This window comes from Pyrgilauda ruficollis, unplaced genomic scaffold, assembly GCF_017590135.1.
Source record: "Pyrgilauda ruficollis isolate IOZ18807 unplaced genomic scaffold, ASM1759013v1 scaffold25, whole genome shotgun sequence".
NCBI lineage: Eukaryota > Metazoa > Chordata > Aves > Passeriformes > Passeridae > Pyrgilauda > Pyrgilauda ruficollis.
In genome coordinates, this window is record NW_024523822.1 from 1,512,638 (window position 1) to 1,530,131 (window position 17,494).

The window sequence follows — 17,494 nt, forward strand, 5'->3', positions numbered from 1 at the left end:
TACGGGGCAATTACTATTACCTTAAACTTGGGCTACTAGTCCTCCTCAAAGAACATCTATCTAAACTACAGAACAGCTGATACCTCCAGTTCAGTCTGCATCTGGATGAAAAACAGGACTACAAGGAAGAACATAGGTATAAAATGCACTTGAAAAACTATGCTTATATTTAAGATGCTCGTCCTCTAAAATATAGCAATCCTATTCACATCCAATCTAACTCAAACCCAGTTTATGATTAAATAGTCGCTACCTGAGCTCCTCATCAGATCTGAAGTAATGGCACATTGCTTCCAAAGGCGCAGCCAAACCTTTAAATTTAAAATTTAAATGACTGGTCTGCAGATACCAAAGACGAAAATATTCCTGAGCAAAGTCAGAGGTACTGGCAGGAGTGTTTATGCAGAGCACTCTAAGAGAGCTCCACCTTGAGATTCCCAAACACACCTTCACTCACTTTGCTACATTTGACAGAGAGGACTCACAGCACTTTTCTGTCCTCAGAGATGGGAGGCCTTTGGCGGAAAAAACCCAAGAAGCTTAAACTAGTGGTCCAAATAAACTCATCTCAAGTATGCCATGCAGAGGTAACTGAGTATGTATTCGACTTGCTCTCAACAAGCAATGAATTAACGTTGAAGTGAAAAGGTTGTTAGGGAATCCAAGGGTGTTCTCACAAAGAATGAAAAGACTCACTTCAGATGCCTCTGGGGCAAAGAATTCCCAAGCAATGTGAACCATCTCATTAGGACTACACACAAAGCCAAGGATAAAACTAAAGACTATTAAGATGATAACTAAAAGAAATTGATCCTGAATGGATTTTCAGGAGTGTGACAATTTTGATTCCACTCAACTTGAACAGTCTAGAGTAATGGGCATGCTGATTTCAGCTGGGATAGTCACTGGTTCAGTGCTGTGTTTGGATCCAGCATGAGAGTAATGTTGGTAGCACACTGATGTTTTAGCTGCTGCCGAGCAGTACTTACCCTTAGCCAAGGACCTCCAGTGTTCATTCCCATCAGTGAACACGTGCACAGGACACTGGGAGGGAGCATGGCCGGGACAGCTGATCTGAACAGGCCAAAGGGATGTTCCACACCACAGAACATCGTGTCCAGGATGTAAACTGCAGGGAGCTGGCCAGGAAGGGCTGACTGCTGCTGGGGGCTGGGCTGGGCACTGGTCAGCAGCTGGTATGCAATTGTATTGTGGGTCACTTGCTTCTCTTCAGTATGATACACCACTCTCTCCTTTTCATTACAACGGTTATTGTTGTTATTATTATCTTCAGTAGAAATACTGTAATTTTTTTTGTTTTGTTTCAGTTATTGAACTGTTCTAATCTCAACTCATGAGTTTTAATTTTTTTTATAATTTTTCTACCTGCTGTAGGGGGATGGGTGGGTGAGCAGCTGCATGGTACTTAGTTGTCATTGCAGGTCTTTATTCCTTTGCTGTGCTTTAACCCGAGCTGAAAACTAAGATGGCACAAACATTAACAAATGAGAGTAATGTTGGTAGCACACTGATGTTTTAGCTGCTGCCGAGCAGTACTTACCCTTAGCCAAGGACCTCCAGTGTTCATTCCCATCAGTGAACACGTGCACAGGACACTGGGAGGGAGCATGGCCGGGACAGCTGATCTGAACAGGCCAAAGGGATGTTCCACACCACAGAACATCGTGTCCAGGATGTAAACTGCAGGGAGCTGGCCAGGAAGGGCTGACTGCTGCTGGGGGCTGGGCTGGGCACTGGTCAGCAGCTGGTATGCAATTGTATTGTGGGTCACTTGCTTCTCTTCAGTATGATACACCACTCTCTCCTTTTCATTACAACGGTTATTGTTGTTATTATTATCTTCAGTAGAAATACTGTAATTTTTTTTGTTTTGTTTCAGTTATTGAACTGTTCTAATCTCAACTCATGAGTTTTAATTTTTTTTATAATTTTTCTACCTGCTGTAGGGGGATGGGTGGGTGAGCAGCTGCATGGTACTTAGTTGTCATTGCAGGTCTTTATTCCTTTGCTGTGCTTTAACCCGAGCTGAAAACTAAGATGGCACAAACATTAACAACCCAGTCCACTTAAATAAGAGCAGTGAATGGAACTCTTTTCAGTAAGGGCAACAGCACGCTGTCCCCAGAGATGGATGGAGCACCTGAGAATAGGGAGCACAGGAGTGGGATCCCATAGAAGAAAAAGCCTAACATGCAATGTTAGGCTAAAGCTTTCTAGGATAGCTAAAGATTTCTAGGACAGGTGATACTAAAGGAGTCCTCAATGCCGAAGGTCCTGGCTTTCTCATCAGTTAGACTGAGTCCCTTAAAAGGCAGATGCAAGAATCAGTATTTTCTTTTGACAACTCACTGACAAGAAATTGTGCAATGGTCTCACAAAGTTAAATCAGGTGTTAGCATCATGCTGATCCTCAGCCTGCACTCACCTGGGCAGATCGCATGAATGAAACAGAACTCTAACAATACACAAGAAAAACTTCTCTAGTACACGTGCTCTTTAATGTCCTCCAAATTCTGCATAATTTCACTAAACATATTTGTCAAAAATGCATGTAATTACCACACTTCAGCCAAGAACACTCTGATAAATAAACCTGTTTTCAGTAAATGCAAGCACTGATACTCTTCTGCACATTCAGCTCGCTACATGCTCCTCAAGGACTGGAAACTCTTTTGTTTGCCTCTCCCTCTTCTATTGTTTCCTCTTCCAACAGCAAACGTCAGTAATAAATGTATGAAGGTTTAAGAGGATCATCTTCAGTCTCTCTGCAACTTAAGCTTGAGGTACATGCTCCAGGCAGATGATATGGCTGTAAAGTAGCAGGCTGTAAAGTAAAAACTTGCAATTTAAAGAACTTTCCTAAGAGAATCTCAGATTCAAAAAAGACCCTAAAATCATCTATAGCTGCCCAGGAGATATACCATGTTCTCTCAGTGGAGTCAAGGAGGCCTCTCTGACTTGGAGTAATTCCTCTCAGCCAAGGAGGGCCAAGAAGAATAAACCCAGCAAACTGTACAGCACACACAGTCTCCTGTCACATCCCTCTACCACACTTTGCAAAGAAACAGGCCTTCAGTACATGCCACCACAGAGAGCAGGAAGGCAATTTGAGAGCACAGAAGCTAGGGCAGTTTAACACCTGGCAGCTCTGACAACACAGAAATAACAGCATTACTATAAATCCAGCCTCTCAAGTCTGACATTCTCACAGATTTATAGACATTAAACACTTGAAACACTGAACTCCTACTGCCTGTGTAGAGGAAAGTTCTTAACTTACTAAATTTGCTTTTTTTTTTTTTTTTTTTTTTTTTTTTTTTTTTTGGGTGTGGATTAGGATGACATTTACAGGGATTTGGTGTATGGACTTGTCTGGGCACACTAGCCAGCCTACCTAAGAGCCAATAGTTGTGTGAATATTTACTATAATTAGCCATTTAAAGAAGCAAGCTAATAACAGAGCTGGACATGCACATGCAAATATTCATCTCCTATATGTGATGAGACTTACTATGACATTTACTAGTGCTGCTCAAGTGCCTAGCACACATGCCTTCGGAAGAAGCCAAGTAAGAGAACCTACTGTATCCCGTGCAATGGGAGAGTTGTCAGTTGTTCTGTAATACGTTTTTGAATAAACAGTACATACTGCTGAGTTTATGGAAAAGAACCACTTACACTTAATCTTTTTACTTACAGAATTGGTTTTCAACCTTCTCAGCCATATGACAATAGCTGTGACATCAGCAATATTATTTCTCCTTTACTTTTTGAGAAATCAATTCAAAAGATGAAGCAACTTGCTGAAAGCCTGAGTCCACTGCCAGACAGGAACTTTCCACCATATATCAAACAAACCACCATATATCCAAATCCCAGGTAACATGTGCTGGTTAGTCCATACTTCAGAGTTCATTAGGCATGGTTTCCTGGTCCAAGGTGTCCATTTCCAAACAGATGGTACAGTCATTTACAGCAGCAGACACGCTAGAGCAAGCATTGTTACTGCTTTCCTCAAATCAGCACAGCACAACCAAGGACACTTTTTATGGTGACCACAATCTCCTCTTCCAAATGGAAATTTCTGTATTTGGGAGACTCAAAATGGCACTCCAAACATTCCAAAATTTTATTTTTCAGTTTCAAAACAGCCTGCATCATGTTTTACTTTGTTTTAAATGCTCTACTGCCTTGAACTCTTTACAAATTTTCATGTTGCCTGGATTCCTACTTGTGACAGCTGCTTCTGAGAGCAAAAATCACCACCATATTTTCCCTAACAATGTTGCTTCCATGAGAAAACTGGAGATGTCTTAATATACTTTAAAAATTCATGTGAAGTTCTGCACCTTCTTGTTTAGCATCTCCCTGCAAGCAGTTCTCCAGAGTATTCAGAGTCACTGATTACACACGACTAGTGTGGTGTTTTCGTTCTGGCCTGTAGTGACAGCCAATGCACCCTCAAAAGTAAAAAGACAATACATCTTTGTGGAAATGTGAGTGATATGCTAAAAATGTTACTTTTAAAAATTAAGGCAATTATTATAAATAAAATATTTATTTATGGACATTCATTCAAGCCTGAAGTGTTTCAAATGTTTTAGAAGAGAAACAAAATTATCATCAATTTATTGCCATGCAAAGTGAAGTACAGCAACTACTACCAAAGTGGCCGACACTATAAATCCTCGGGAACAGAAGTTCCAGGAACAGAATGTCATACAGACTCCACTACCTTCATTTTGTGGTGCAAGCTACAGGAAGAGCTATGGTAGGAAGGGGAGAGAAAATCTACCAGAATGCAAGGTAGAGAAATAAAAAATATCTACATGATATTTTTGGACTGCTCCTGATCATAACATAGGATTTATGGATCTAAATGCAAAACAGAAATTCAGATGGGATGAAATCCAACTTTTTGCTATTACAGTGAAAAGAACAGTAGATATGTTTTCCTTCAGTTACAGAGACACCGTAAAAATTTCACAATAGCTGTAGTAGGATAGTTATAAAATCACCTGTATGAGCTGAGAGTGGTGAATGAGGCCGAGGCAGAGCTGGAGACTGGCTACTGCCCATCAAACTCTTCCTGTTACTTGTTCTACAGCTGTGGGCAGAAAGAGAGGAAAGAAGACGTTAGCATCAGAAATACAGCATGTACCACATATGGGTGTTTTGAGATTCTGTTACTGAGTTCCTTTACTTCCCAGCTTCCTATTAAAAATTAGAGCTATTGTTGTTTTTGTAGGCATGTCCAGGAAGTCTATGATCATAATGGATAATGGCAAAACCAGAAGTTTTCAAAGAAAATACACCATGGATACTTTTCAGGCTTGCACGTTTGCTGTTCTGTGCAATGACCAGCATTTCCCTGTAGAGTCATTTACAAAATATTCTTCTCTGACTACAACTTATTTATCTCCCATACATTTTTTATAAAATATTAAAATAAATATGTGAAACACAGTCTCAGGTTTACAATCACCATTTAATGACTAAAACTATTCCTGTTGCATGAACTGTAGCTTGAGATCACACGCCAGAGAGAGCAAGACTTAACAATCTGAGAATGAAGTAATAATTATAAATCTAGTTATTGAGATAAATTCCACATCTGTGCCTTTTGTCAATGGAACAGATGATAACTAAGAAGATGAATACATTTTTGTTACTCATACATTTTTCATCTGCAAAGCCACTAATTTCCCATACCACAAGATCATTAAACAAGATAAAAGGTAAATTAAGACATTGATTAAACTTGGGAAAGGAGGTATTATTCTTAAATATATAATACAGTTTTTATATATTAGCTGGCAGAAGTAGTCTTCTTCTTCCCTCATTCTACTATAAAGGGTATTCTCATAAACATAAATCCCCAACACTCCAAACATTCATGCAGAAGGAAAATATTATCCTGAACTGAGAGACCTTACATGTGTATAAACTGGAGTGCATATGCTAATGTTTACAGCTCTGCAACCAGAATTTTTCTGTAAAGGTTTAGAAAAGCTCCGAACTACTAAATGGAGAAACTTTATGCACAAAAGCATTTAATTATCAAAGCAGACTGCAAGAGAAGCAGATTCAGATCTTATTTGTAGACATCTCAAAAAATTAATTTGGTTAAAATTATGATGATCTCTCATTATGTAACAGCCAGAAAGCAAGACTAATTAGTCTTGATATAGTTAAATTGAATAAAGTGCAAAAGAATGGATGGAGTTTATTAGCATAAAGAAAAACAGATGCAGAAGTACTCTGAAGTAATACAGAAGACAAGGAAAATAAAGGAAAAAAAAGTAGATTACAAGTTCAGTATAGATGGTATCTGCAATATGCAAAAGAAGTCAAATACTAAGACCACTCTCCCCGTCAAAAAAGCTTTGTGAAGCAGCAAGAGTGCCACTTCCAAATCTCTAATAGGTTAATGCAAAGCCCATTTGCACACTGCACAAAGTTTTGCCATATTACTTAATTATTACAGTGATTTAACCTTCAAGTGTATCATTAATGTAGACCTTTTTAAGAAAAGAATGTACAAAATCATGGCAAGTTTCATATGTGGAGTACTGGGAAAGTCAAAACTTATTTAAAACATACACTGCCATTTTTAAGCCAAATAAAAAGGAAGAACTTCTAAAATGTGAAATTATAAACACAAGTTTTTAGTAATCTGTCTATATTAATTTCTACTTTTTAAATCACAAAACCTGAGCAAATATTCTGTATTCCATTAGACAAAGTCTTAATTGTTTCCTTCCTTCTCTAAATTTTGTCCAGGTAAAGAGTCACTGAATTCCTCTCTTATCAAAGAATGGCTCAAAATTCTCCTTCTGGTTTCATGCTATGTCACCATATTTTTGCTAACTTTCCTCCCGTTATCTGCTACTCTTGTTTTAAAAGCTTGAATAACTGTTTCTTTGCAATTCTCCAATCTAAAATTGAATCCAGGAAAACTTTTGGTATTTATTAGACATTCATTAAAAGACACAGAGATTGCATCTATCTATGATGATGCGATGGTATCACTAACAACATCTGTGATTCAGGCTGGGGCTCAGAGCACACATGATGTGACCTGAAAGCAAGTTTTTCATGGCTGAATTCTGGAATTTAAAGGACCACAACAAATTCTGGCAAAAGAAAGTAATACATTTAAAGCACAAAAATTTCAGATACCCTTCACAGACTTTGCTTCATGGACGATTCCTTGCATGTACTTGTCACTTGCCCTTACTCGCAGAAATTCAGACTTTTATCACTTTTGCCAGAATTTATGTAAATAAACAAATGCCTTGTATTCACTTTTACATTAATATCCCAACTTCACTACTTTACTATTTCTCAGCTGAATGTGCAATGTCTTTCACAAATCATTATCAAAAACACCTAATTAAACTCATCTTCGGTGTTTGTTTTTGGTTTTGTTTCGTTGTTGTTTTTGGTTTTGGGTTTTTTTTTGGAGGCTGTGTATTTTTAACACTGGAGAGTATGATGTCATTACCTTAAATATCAAGATCATACACTATGTGAAATCTTTCCAGCCTGCTACCATTTCAAAAACATGATTGCTACTTGCTCAGATGTGGCTACAGAGATAATCTATCTTCTATCATACTCAAATGAAATGTTCTATTGAGAAATAAAAAATAAAAGATATTAAGTTCTCCTCTATTTGCCTTACCAGTAAGGTAAGATGCAACTCACTGCATGGAAGGACAAATCCATCCTAGATCTTTCACTGTAAGCTTTGTTTTTCAGCTGTGCTTCACAAAGATTTTGAAACAATGTAATCCATCCTGTATAATCTGTGAAACATAATTCCTTCCCCAAAATAATGCTATTATAAAAGAGGCATTTTGAGGAAAAAAAAAAAAAAAAAAAAAAAAACCACCAAAAAAAAAAAAAAAAAAAAAAAAACACCAAAAACAAAAAAAAAAAACAAAAAAAAAACTTCAAGGAACCTTGAAAGATGATCTAAGCTGCCAGAACTCCACAAATGGGAAGCAGAGGGCACAAAGGAAGCATCAAAGCATTACTTACTGAGCTGTATTTAGCCTTGAAACAGCAATCCTCCTTATACAAAAGAATCTCAGAAGTAAAACCATTTTAAGACAAAATAGTTTTTTCTAGATCTCTGAACTCATCAAGTGACTTTCCCCTTCTATTGTTTTCATAAAACTATTCTTCTCCCATTCAAATCTGACAAGATAAACAAACTGATAAGAGGCAGCCCTGAAATAAAGCTTCTTTGTCTGCAGTAAAGTTATAGCCATGCAGGAATACTCTACAGGGATTGTAACTTAGGGAAATATAAATCTTGGTAAACCACAGAGCACTAACCCCCAAAATGCATTTCTCTAAGCCTTGAATTTCATGCTGTGATCAGGTTGCATGCCAAGAAGAGACTAGTAAGCTAGGCAGCAGGTAAGATGCAAAGCTTAGAACACTTTTTAAAAAAAAAAGAAAACCTTTTTACAAGAGAAAAAGAACAGGAGAGAGCGCAGAAAAAAAAGAATCAGTCACATTTAACCATAACTAATCTTTGTGGTGTGCAGAAAACTTTGAACAGAACAGAAAGTTCATATTTGTTGCCCTTTGTCTTCTTCTCTGTTCCACAAATATCCTTCCTGGACTTTATTCCTCCTAGGTGATGACCTATCTGGAAGTCATTGACCTTACACTGTATCAGCAGGGCACTGCACAAATGGCACTACTCCTTATCTTAGAATCCAATTCATAATTTCCTATTTGTTTCCCAAATCCACCCTCCCCCAGACAGGTTCTGTCATACCTCCTGCTCTCTGTCACTGACACTCCTGCCCACTCACTTGTCTCCTCCCTATCCTGACTTCTCACCATGTCTCACTGTGGGGAAAATCCTTCACCTCAGCTCCAGTATCATTCCCAATGCACTAACTCCAAGTCACTTCTCCAGCTGCTACAGACAATCAACGTTTCTGATAAGAAGCACTCACGATAAAACAAACAGAAGACACTACATAGAAAGTGCTTTTGCTGAACTTCTATTGTAACAAACCCAGGGTGAGCAGCAGCTGCTGAAAGATGCAATCCAGTTGTATCAAGCTTGATTACTTTGCTCCTTAAATAGTCACAATTCTTCCTGTATCAGACAAAAGCTATTTGAGTAGAAATGAGAGGAACAGTTAGACTGAAATCAGAAAAGCACAAGACTTGAGTAAGAGTATAGTAGTTAAAAGAGAGCTACATTCCACAATTTCCTGGAAACATTAAACAGAATAAAAAGCTGAAGCAGAAATGCTGTGCTTCTAGGACAGACAATACTTCATCCACAGCTGAAACACAGGTTTCCTGGTACAGTAATCAAGAAATGGCAATAGCTGTGAAAGATATGCACTGAAATGGAAATTTCTTCCTCTGAATGAGGGCTAAAAGATGAACAAATTACTGGCAGTGAAGGTTAATCACTTTTATTTATTCAAAAGAAGTAGGGAAAGCAGGCTATTTTGTCAGAGCCAGGCTTGCCAGGCTCTTCATGGGAAATATGGCATCAGCCTTTATAATTTATAATTACTTCATTTCACCATCCTCAATTATTAATATCTACACTTATAATGAAGATGTATTTGGAGTCTAAGCTATTTTGACAGTTCACCACCTCTCACAGGCTATGCTGAGCACAGCACTACTCCACACCATCTTAATTCTGGTATTAGTGTAACATATTGCAGTTTAGCTGGAGGCAAAGATTAGAAGCGGATTTCTCCCATTCTAAGAAGAGGCTGCAACCAAATGGTTTTAGTTGACAATACAAGCACTAGAAAATAAAGTTACTGCCATACCCAGAATGCAAAGCCTAAACATGCACACATGAGGCACTAATAATGCCTTCCTATAAAGGTTTCAGGGATAGAAAAAGGGGTTACAATTCCTCTGGTGTTAAAACTGCAAGGTCAAAAACTACCCCAGGAGGAACATGCTGTCCCTAGCAAGACTTGAGATGTTGTGACTTTGGTTATACAAGAGAAGTTAAATTTAAGTTCTATTTCAGTTGTATTTAACTTGTTATGAAGGCAGCTAAGGTATGACTTCATAGTTATTATCTTCAGCAACATCAACACTGAAGAGTCATTGAACAGCGCACAGTGAACTTACAAAAACTCAGAACATTTGAAGTGAAGAATTTAGTTTAGTTTGTCTTGGCTATTTTGACTGGTAGGTTTGGTTTACTCCGTTTTTGAAGAAGAAGCCTCCTGCACTAAAAAGCAGTTTTATGTTCTCCAGAACCCAGACAAGTTCTGCGGGCTATTAACTGGAATAAATGCAAAAACCAGCTGCCCTGAAGAGATGACACACTTCGATACTGCAAGCAGCTTCCTTGTCAAAAGTAGCCTTGAAGCTTGTATTTGATGAAACATCTCCAGACCTAGGAAGTCAAAGTAACACACAGCCCACACTTACCGTCACACCTAGATCGCTTTATGCAAGGAAACAAATTGGGTGAGAAGGTTCTGAATACTGCAGAATTAGAGTTACACTGGGATAATCCACAGACTCTATCCAGAGATAATTGTTGCTACCCTGTTCTAACTTACAGCTAGGAAAGACTAAAGAGTAAGGAAGCTAAGGTTTCCACTTTTGAGACATACTTCCTATTCTTTGACTTAAAATTTCAAGGTGATACAATTACTGAGAGAAGCGTGCAAACCATCTGAATGCAAGTAAAATATAGCATCAGTAACACAGAAATTTCATTTTATTGTTTTAAAGGCTGCCAGTATTTCACATTCATACCAATTCATTATCTAGCAGCATTTTCTGATATATTTTGCCTAGACTGTATGTCTGCATATACACTCTCCAAATCTGGTATGTGTATAAAGATGTGTATATATGCATAAACAGACACACATTCATATTTATATGCATAAAATGTATGCATATATTTAGATAAATATATTTACATCTCTAACATTCTACCTTTACAACACTGCACATCCAGTCAAATGTTCTACTTACTATATATACTCTCTCTGTGAGGAATTATTCTACATCAGTCTGTAATGCGCTGCGAAAAATAGGCTACTGGGATTTAAATTTCAAGTGTCGTAATGTAGGGAGGGATTCAGATTTTCCTCTTTTGTATGTGAGATTTAGTCAACTTAAGTAAGGTGAGCTTTAGTCTGAAGAAATGAGAGTGCTGTCAAAACATAATGAAAACGGCACACCAAGATGCAGCTGCTTGCAGCCCTGATTTGGTGGTCTGTCTTGAACCTTTGCAAGACTACAGTGAGTGCTTTGGCTTTGGCTATTGGCCAGATAAACATGGGCAGTAAGCTGCAGGTCCTCTCTGAACACTGAAAAATGTGCACGTAAAACCCTTCTCCCTATCATTAATACCAATTACCAGCATGCCACCATGCCATCAGAACTTCACCTTTCCTCAGTCACACAAAAGAAGATACTTTTTCTTCATATTTCTAAAAAGGAAAAATCTACAGCAAAAATAAAACATAAAATGCAATCCACTAGATGTATGATCACCCTTTCCACAGACTGCCTGAAGGATTCAAATGCATGCAAGACAGCATCACTGCAAAAACAGACACCAGGAGAAATCACAGAATTGCAAGAGTATCTGCCGAATCTCTAATAACCAGACCTGAGGGAGAGTGACACAAAGACTACTTACACTGAGAAGGGCTGCTCAATCTCCTTCGAACCACAGTCTTACAATACAAATAACAAGGTCATTATGCCTTCTCAACTGAACTTGCTATTTGGATGTATTCAGTGTCTTCAGCTTCACTGACTGCTCTCACTTTTACTCTAGTCAATTTCAATCCATAATTTTATTTCTTCTCGTACAGGAGAATAATCAGTAGTTACCAGAAATTCGAATTTCTTCTACAGATTTAAAATGGCATACTTCTGTCTGTCCTGAACCTTCCTAAACCTACTGATTCACATTTAACTCACATCATTAAATATTCACCTCTATAGTAACAAAAAGAGTATTAAGCTAACTACTAACTCCATAGTTGTACAATATTCATAAAATAGCTGCACAATGCTAAAGTCTGTACTACAACCAAAGTGAGTATCCAGAGGAATGCCTACAAAATGAATGCTCAGGATCACAAACCACCGGGCCACTGAGCAATTCTGCTTTATTATACTCAAAATTAAGGTTTTGCATCTTCACGTCATACAATGTGTTGAGAACATGATGATGGGATCATTTAAATCCCACTGTTTCTTGAATTTATAGTTTATTTTGTACTCTGAGAACGGAAATAAACCAAGTTACTAAGTGTCTCCTATCATACTGAGAAATTTAACTAGATTCCTTGATACAAAAATGTTATTCATTCAAAATAAAAGGGTAATTAGGAAGCTAGCACCAAAGGCAGAGGAAAAACATGCACAGCTGGCCTAAATTACTGCTAAGTGTGTTGATCTGCATACTACATAATTCAGAACATGTAAAAAACCCCCATAAACAAAAAAAACCTACCAAAAGCAAAACTACACCCAAATCAAACTAACTAACTAACTCAAAAAAGCCAAAATCAGTAGCCACTGCGAAGGATTTATAATATATAACAAGTCTTATCTTAAAAAAAAAAAAAGAAAAGAAGTCATACATCGCCTATTAATATCACAGCATCACTAGTCAGGAGGCCTTAACCAAATGAAGTAGTGCCTTGACTTGCATAGTAGATAACTGTGCAGAAACTGTTTGCATTAGACAGGAAATACCTATTTACCAGAGGGCATGCCTACCTAGGCTGCAGACAGAAGGTACAAGAAAGAGGTCTCCTTGGCTTTCGGGCCATCCCCTACGGTTTACATTAACCCTCATCACTCCATGCTCTGACTACAATTTCCTGGTGCATCTCTTGTGCTGAGAGAATGTAGCCAGACATTTCCTACCAAGTTGCAGAGGCCAGGCTGGGGGCAGGATATTTCTCACTCGACCCACTGCTGGTTGTTAACAGCTTGGGAGAAACTGGGGGAGCAGATGGAGGTGAGTCAGGATCTTGGACGCCATTTCCCCCGGAGCCGCTACTTCACCTCTGGCTGGTGTGCTGTCTGCAAGGCTGTGGTACAGACCCTGCCACAGGTGATGCTTCCACTGGCTCTGTCCCGAGTTCAGGAGCTAGGCTGGAGCCGTGTAGTTGCTGCTCACAACACAAGCAGTCAGACTCAGTCAAGGGACCCCTCAGCTGAGGGAACACCTCCTCAATCCCCTCAAAGGGGAACAGTAGCCTTTTCCACATTTACACTGAACAAAGCAGTCAATACTGGCAACTTTTACCCAGCCAGCCCCAAACAAAACTAATACACAAACGGGTCCTGTTCCAGCCATACTTCCTTTGAACAACACCCATCCAGACTCCAGGACTAACCACAGCCAATTCCCCAGGACATTTCAATACTGCCAGGGAGCCAAGCACATATCCTGAGTTTTTTGTAACTCCGGTTGAAACTGAGGCCGCCAGAGTTCAGAATTTACATAAAACACGGGAGTGTCTCCAGATTACAGACCAAAGACCTGTTTGTCCAGTTACCTACCACAGTGAAACCCTGTCCACCTTCTCTCCAGCTCTCTCATTCTGTTTTCACCTTAGAACTACCTCCTCTTGGGCTTCTTTCCTTCTTACTTGCTCAGAACAGCACTGTTCCTAACTCACCATGTATCAGGCCAGGATGATAAGCCATACAGACCTCTTCATAGCAGTGAGCACACTCCTGAAATAGCACAGAGAGAACTTTAAGGAGTGCTTCTCTTGGCTCAAAGTGTCTGCATGGCATCAATACTCAAAAAATCCCAGTGGGTTACAGTCTGTCATGTTTTGAAATAAGGTAGTTATATGCAGCCGGCCTAAAAAAGCCTACTTCCTCGGTAGATGTCTAAGAGACACTGCAAAAATTACTAATCCATTTTCAGTTGGGGGAAGAAAAGAAGAAACTATTTCGTTTGCCCTGCTTCTTGCTACAGAAGACGTGCTTCATCTTCCTTTCAGTCTCCTCTATTTTTTGGCACCCATTGAAAAATTTATGTTGCCAAGGTGACTTTCACACAAAAAGAATCAGAAGCTCATTAAAACGGAAGTCTACATAGCACTTTATCACGTGAAACACTGTCTGCGTTGCACTGTACTCTAGAGACTTGCCCAGGAGAAAAGATAGCAAGAGACAAAGTCCTAGAAATACTTTTTCCTACATTATTTTATAGTATTTTTAAGACAGTTTTACAATTTTCCCCCCTTTGTTTTCCACACCCCTCCCCCAACTTTTTTTCTCCTAATAGTCTTCAAGTAGTAGAAATAAAGTAATCACATCCTAAAATTCAAGGGTAGGAGATTGGGAGCTGCTTGAAGGAGACAGATTTTACATGGTTTTACACTCTAATTCAGTAGGTCTCTTCTGGTTTAACCTCTAATTATAATTAAACTTGACTCCTTTCTCCTATAATTAAGTAGAAACTATTCATATTTACTCAAAAGAACAGTAAGTCCAGACAGGACAGGACTGCTTCTTTTCTTCTTTAACAAATCTAGTAGCTCCCATTCTCTGAAAACTCTGAGGCTGCACACAATGGATTAAATTTGTTGTCTTCAAACCTTTAGCAATACTACCAAAGACTTAAGAAATGAACAGGTAAGCTAATGTCAGAGCAATGCACCTGACTGAAGGAAAACTATACAGCAGATGAAACACAGTAGCAGAGGAGTCCAAATTCTTCTATTATCACACCCAGCAGGACAAGAGTCAGAATTCTTTTATTCCTACTTGTGCAGGCTTCCCTTTTGGGCAAGGAGAAAAACAAAGGAGGGAAAAGCATTTAAGGATAGTCCCTAGGACACATATGCTCCTACTAAGAACGTAAAGTTACCTTTTAACCTCGTGAGAACTGGAAGTGGGGATACAAATCTACAGATTGGAAAGCAGTACAGTGATGAAGCACAGCTGCCTACTGAGCAAATGACATGTAAGGGAAATGAGCTTCATTCTTTCTGAAGCACCGTCACCCTAACTGCTGTGGTTTATCTTCTTTCTTCATCCAAATATGAGAGTTGCCAAAAATTCATAATAAATGCCTAATCTGCAACAACGCAATGTAAATTTGCATCTTTTCTTTAAGGGAATCAATGCAAATAACAGGAAAAGTGGTCCTATTCCTTTTCCCTTCTCAGGTTTTAAAAAACACAAGAGCAAATATTATGTAACTAAAGTGTCACACTTTCTATGCAAGAAATATAAACATTTGCAATTAATATTCTGTCCTGCCTTTTGTTTGGACATAAGTAGTCAGTAATGTTTAAGTAGTTCATGCACTGGACTTAGGGACAAAAAACAAGAAAAAAAACTTTTAAAAAACTAAAATCATTATTTAGGGCAAAATATGTTTGAAAACAACCCCCTTTATTGGTTAGGAGACTGAATATGAACAATTAAGTGGAAGGCATTCAACCTCAAAACTATGTCTGTTCCCACAAGACCTCTGGCAGCACCATCAGTGTCCCACATTTGAGCGTCCACACATTGACTGCAGCTCAGAAATTCAGTTTGCAAACAAAAGACCCTCCTCTCTTTGGTGAGACCCACATTCTCCTTCCCTCACAATGACAGCTGACCAAAAGTTTTTTAATTACATGATAATTAAGCATCTAGAAGCATTATTTTCCCAGGGGAAGGTGAAAAAAAAAAAAAAATAAAAATCCATTCACTGTGCCCATTCAGCTGCTGGTCTCTGTCGCGCCTGTGGCAGAGGGCATCAATTAATGCCAGCTATGGCAGCTTTCATGAAGAGGGCGTTTGTTCTGCAGGAACCAGACATCTGCAAAGTTATGCTAAAAGGTAAGTGACCAAACACTCCACAATCATGATCTTAAGACACTGCTACACATTTATCTGCAGCCAGCAAGGTGCCATTCCCCAACAGTCTTATGGAACAATAACAAACTCAAGTCTGTTTGTGTTGGAGTTTCCAAACACAGTGATATCCCTTTAGCAGCAAAACAATCAATAACTGTTATAAAAAATGGGTATGTCTGATCCAGCTTTTTTCCAGATTAAAACTGAGCTTATGTAACAGATAAAACTACTGATCATTACTTTTCATTTAACAAAGCCTCACGAGAAATTTAACAGAAAAAAAATTAAGTACGTGCTGGCACACAGTTGGCACCATTTACAAACGTAAAATAAATTATTTCTTCTCCCCATTGATTTGTATAAGATATACAGTATCCACACTTAAAAAGTTAGCTGTGTAAACTGGTATAGTCACATAAGTGATCTCCCTTCTAAAGACAAAGTTACACCAGAGATAAAAGTATTTTACTGGTTCAGAATTTCCCCATTAGAAAAGAAAATTTTTTATTTTAATCATGAGAATACAAATTGACTTTTTCAACTGCAATTGTGTACTAAGAAAGCTGTGTCAGCAAGATTAACTAGACATTACCTACGGCTCAAATTATCATCGCTGTGTAAAACCCAGCACACAGACTAAGTCTGGGAGCAAACTTCAGCTCCACATGGCAATATAGCTACTGAGGAAGGGAACCTATTACACATGCAGATCATCACACTACGTAGTCACAGTGAGGTAATTGGAAACATCTGAATAATCTCTAGTGAAGCAATTTAAACATCTCCAGGCACAGTCACAAGTGAGGGTGACACAAGGCCTCTGACATCCACTCACTTTTTTTTTTTTTTTTTTAATAGTAATGCTTAATCATCAAGCACCACAGAAGCCAGGAAAGATCAGATGATTTATGTGTTTCAGTGTACTGCCACAGACCTGCACATATATAGTATATACATGCACATTTATAGTATTAAAAATAGTGTGGCATGGTATTGAAAAAAGTTTCAGTGGTATATGCTCTATGTTTCAAGTGACTGGATTACTCAGTGAGGTCAGAAACAAATTATCTAGGCCATTGCAAATAAAGTACTGATAAAACATTCATGTTATGTCACCAAACATCCCTTCCTTCTGACATGCTGTGCCACTTTAGTAATCCAAGTCTCTAAACCACAAACAACTGTTCAATTTTAGAATCCCTTTAGCATATCTAAGATAGGTTTTCTGCAGATCAAAACACCATAGTGCTGGGTTGTGACCTCTCTCTGAGAAAAAATGATGCATTACCCAGGGAAAGGGAAATCCTCCTCTGCAATGATATACTTCAAGCTCCCTCCCACAGCTGGTGTCCCAGCACAACTAGAACACAATATGACTTGAAATTTATCCACCCAGTTATGCCTAGTGAAAATCTGGTGAGTGAAGCTGGAAAATTAGTAACATCATTCTAGCAAAAAGCCCCAGTATACATTCAACACTGGAAGTCTCCAAGCAGAGTGAAGCATATCAACCTGAATGAATCTGGCCCACAAAATCCATTTATAGTATGTCTTAAACAAGATTTCTTACTGTGAGTGAAGTTTTACAGAAAAAAAATTGAAT

At 38.5% G+C, this 17,494-nt stretch overlaps 1 protein-coding gene across 2 annotated transcripts in view; it reads right to left on the reverse strand.

Annotated features, from left to right (window-relative positions):
* The window catches only part of MAST4 (microtubule associated serine/threonine kinase family member 4), a 279,014-nt gene that overhangs the window by 70,743 nt on the left and 190,777 nt on the right, over window positions 1-17,494 (reverse strand). For both annotated transcript variants that reach the window (XM_041470924.1, XM_041470925.1), the window contains one exon: window positions 5,040-5,128. In XM_041470924.1, coding sequence (XP_041326858.1) covers window positions 5,040-5,128 — 89 coding nt within the window. The remainder of the gene's footprint in view (window positions 1-5,039; window positions 5,129-17,494) is intronic.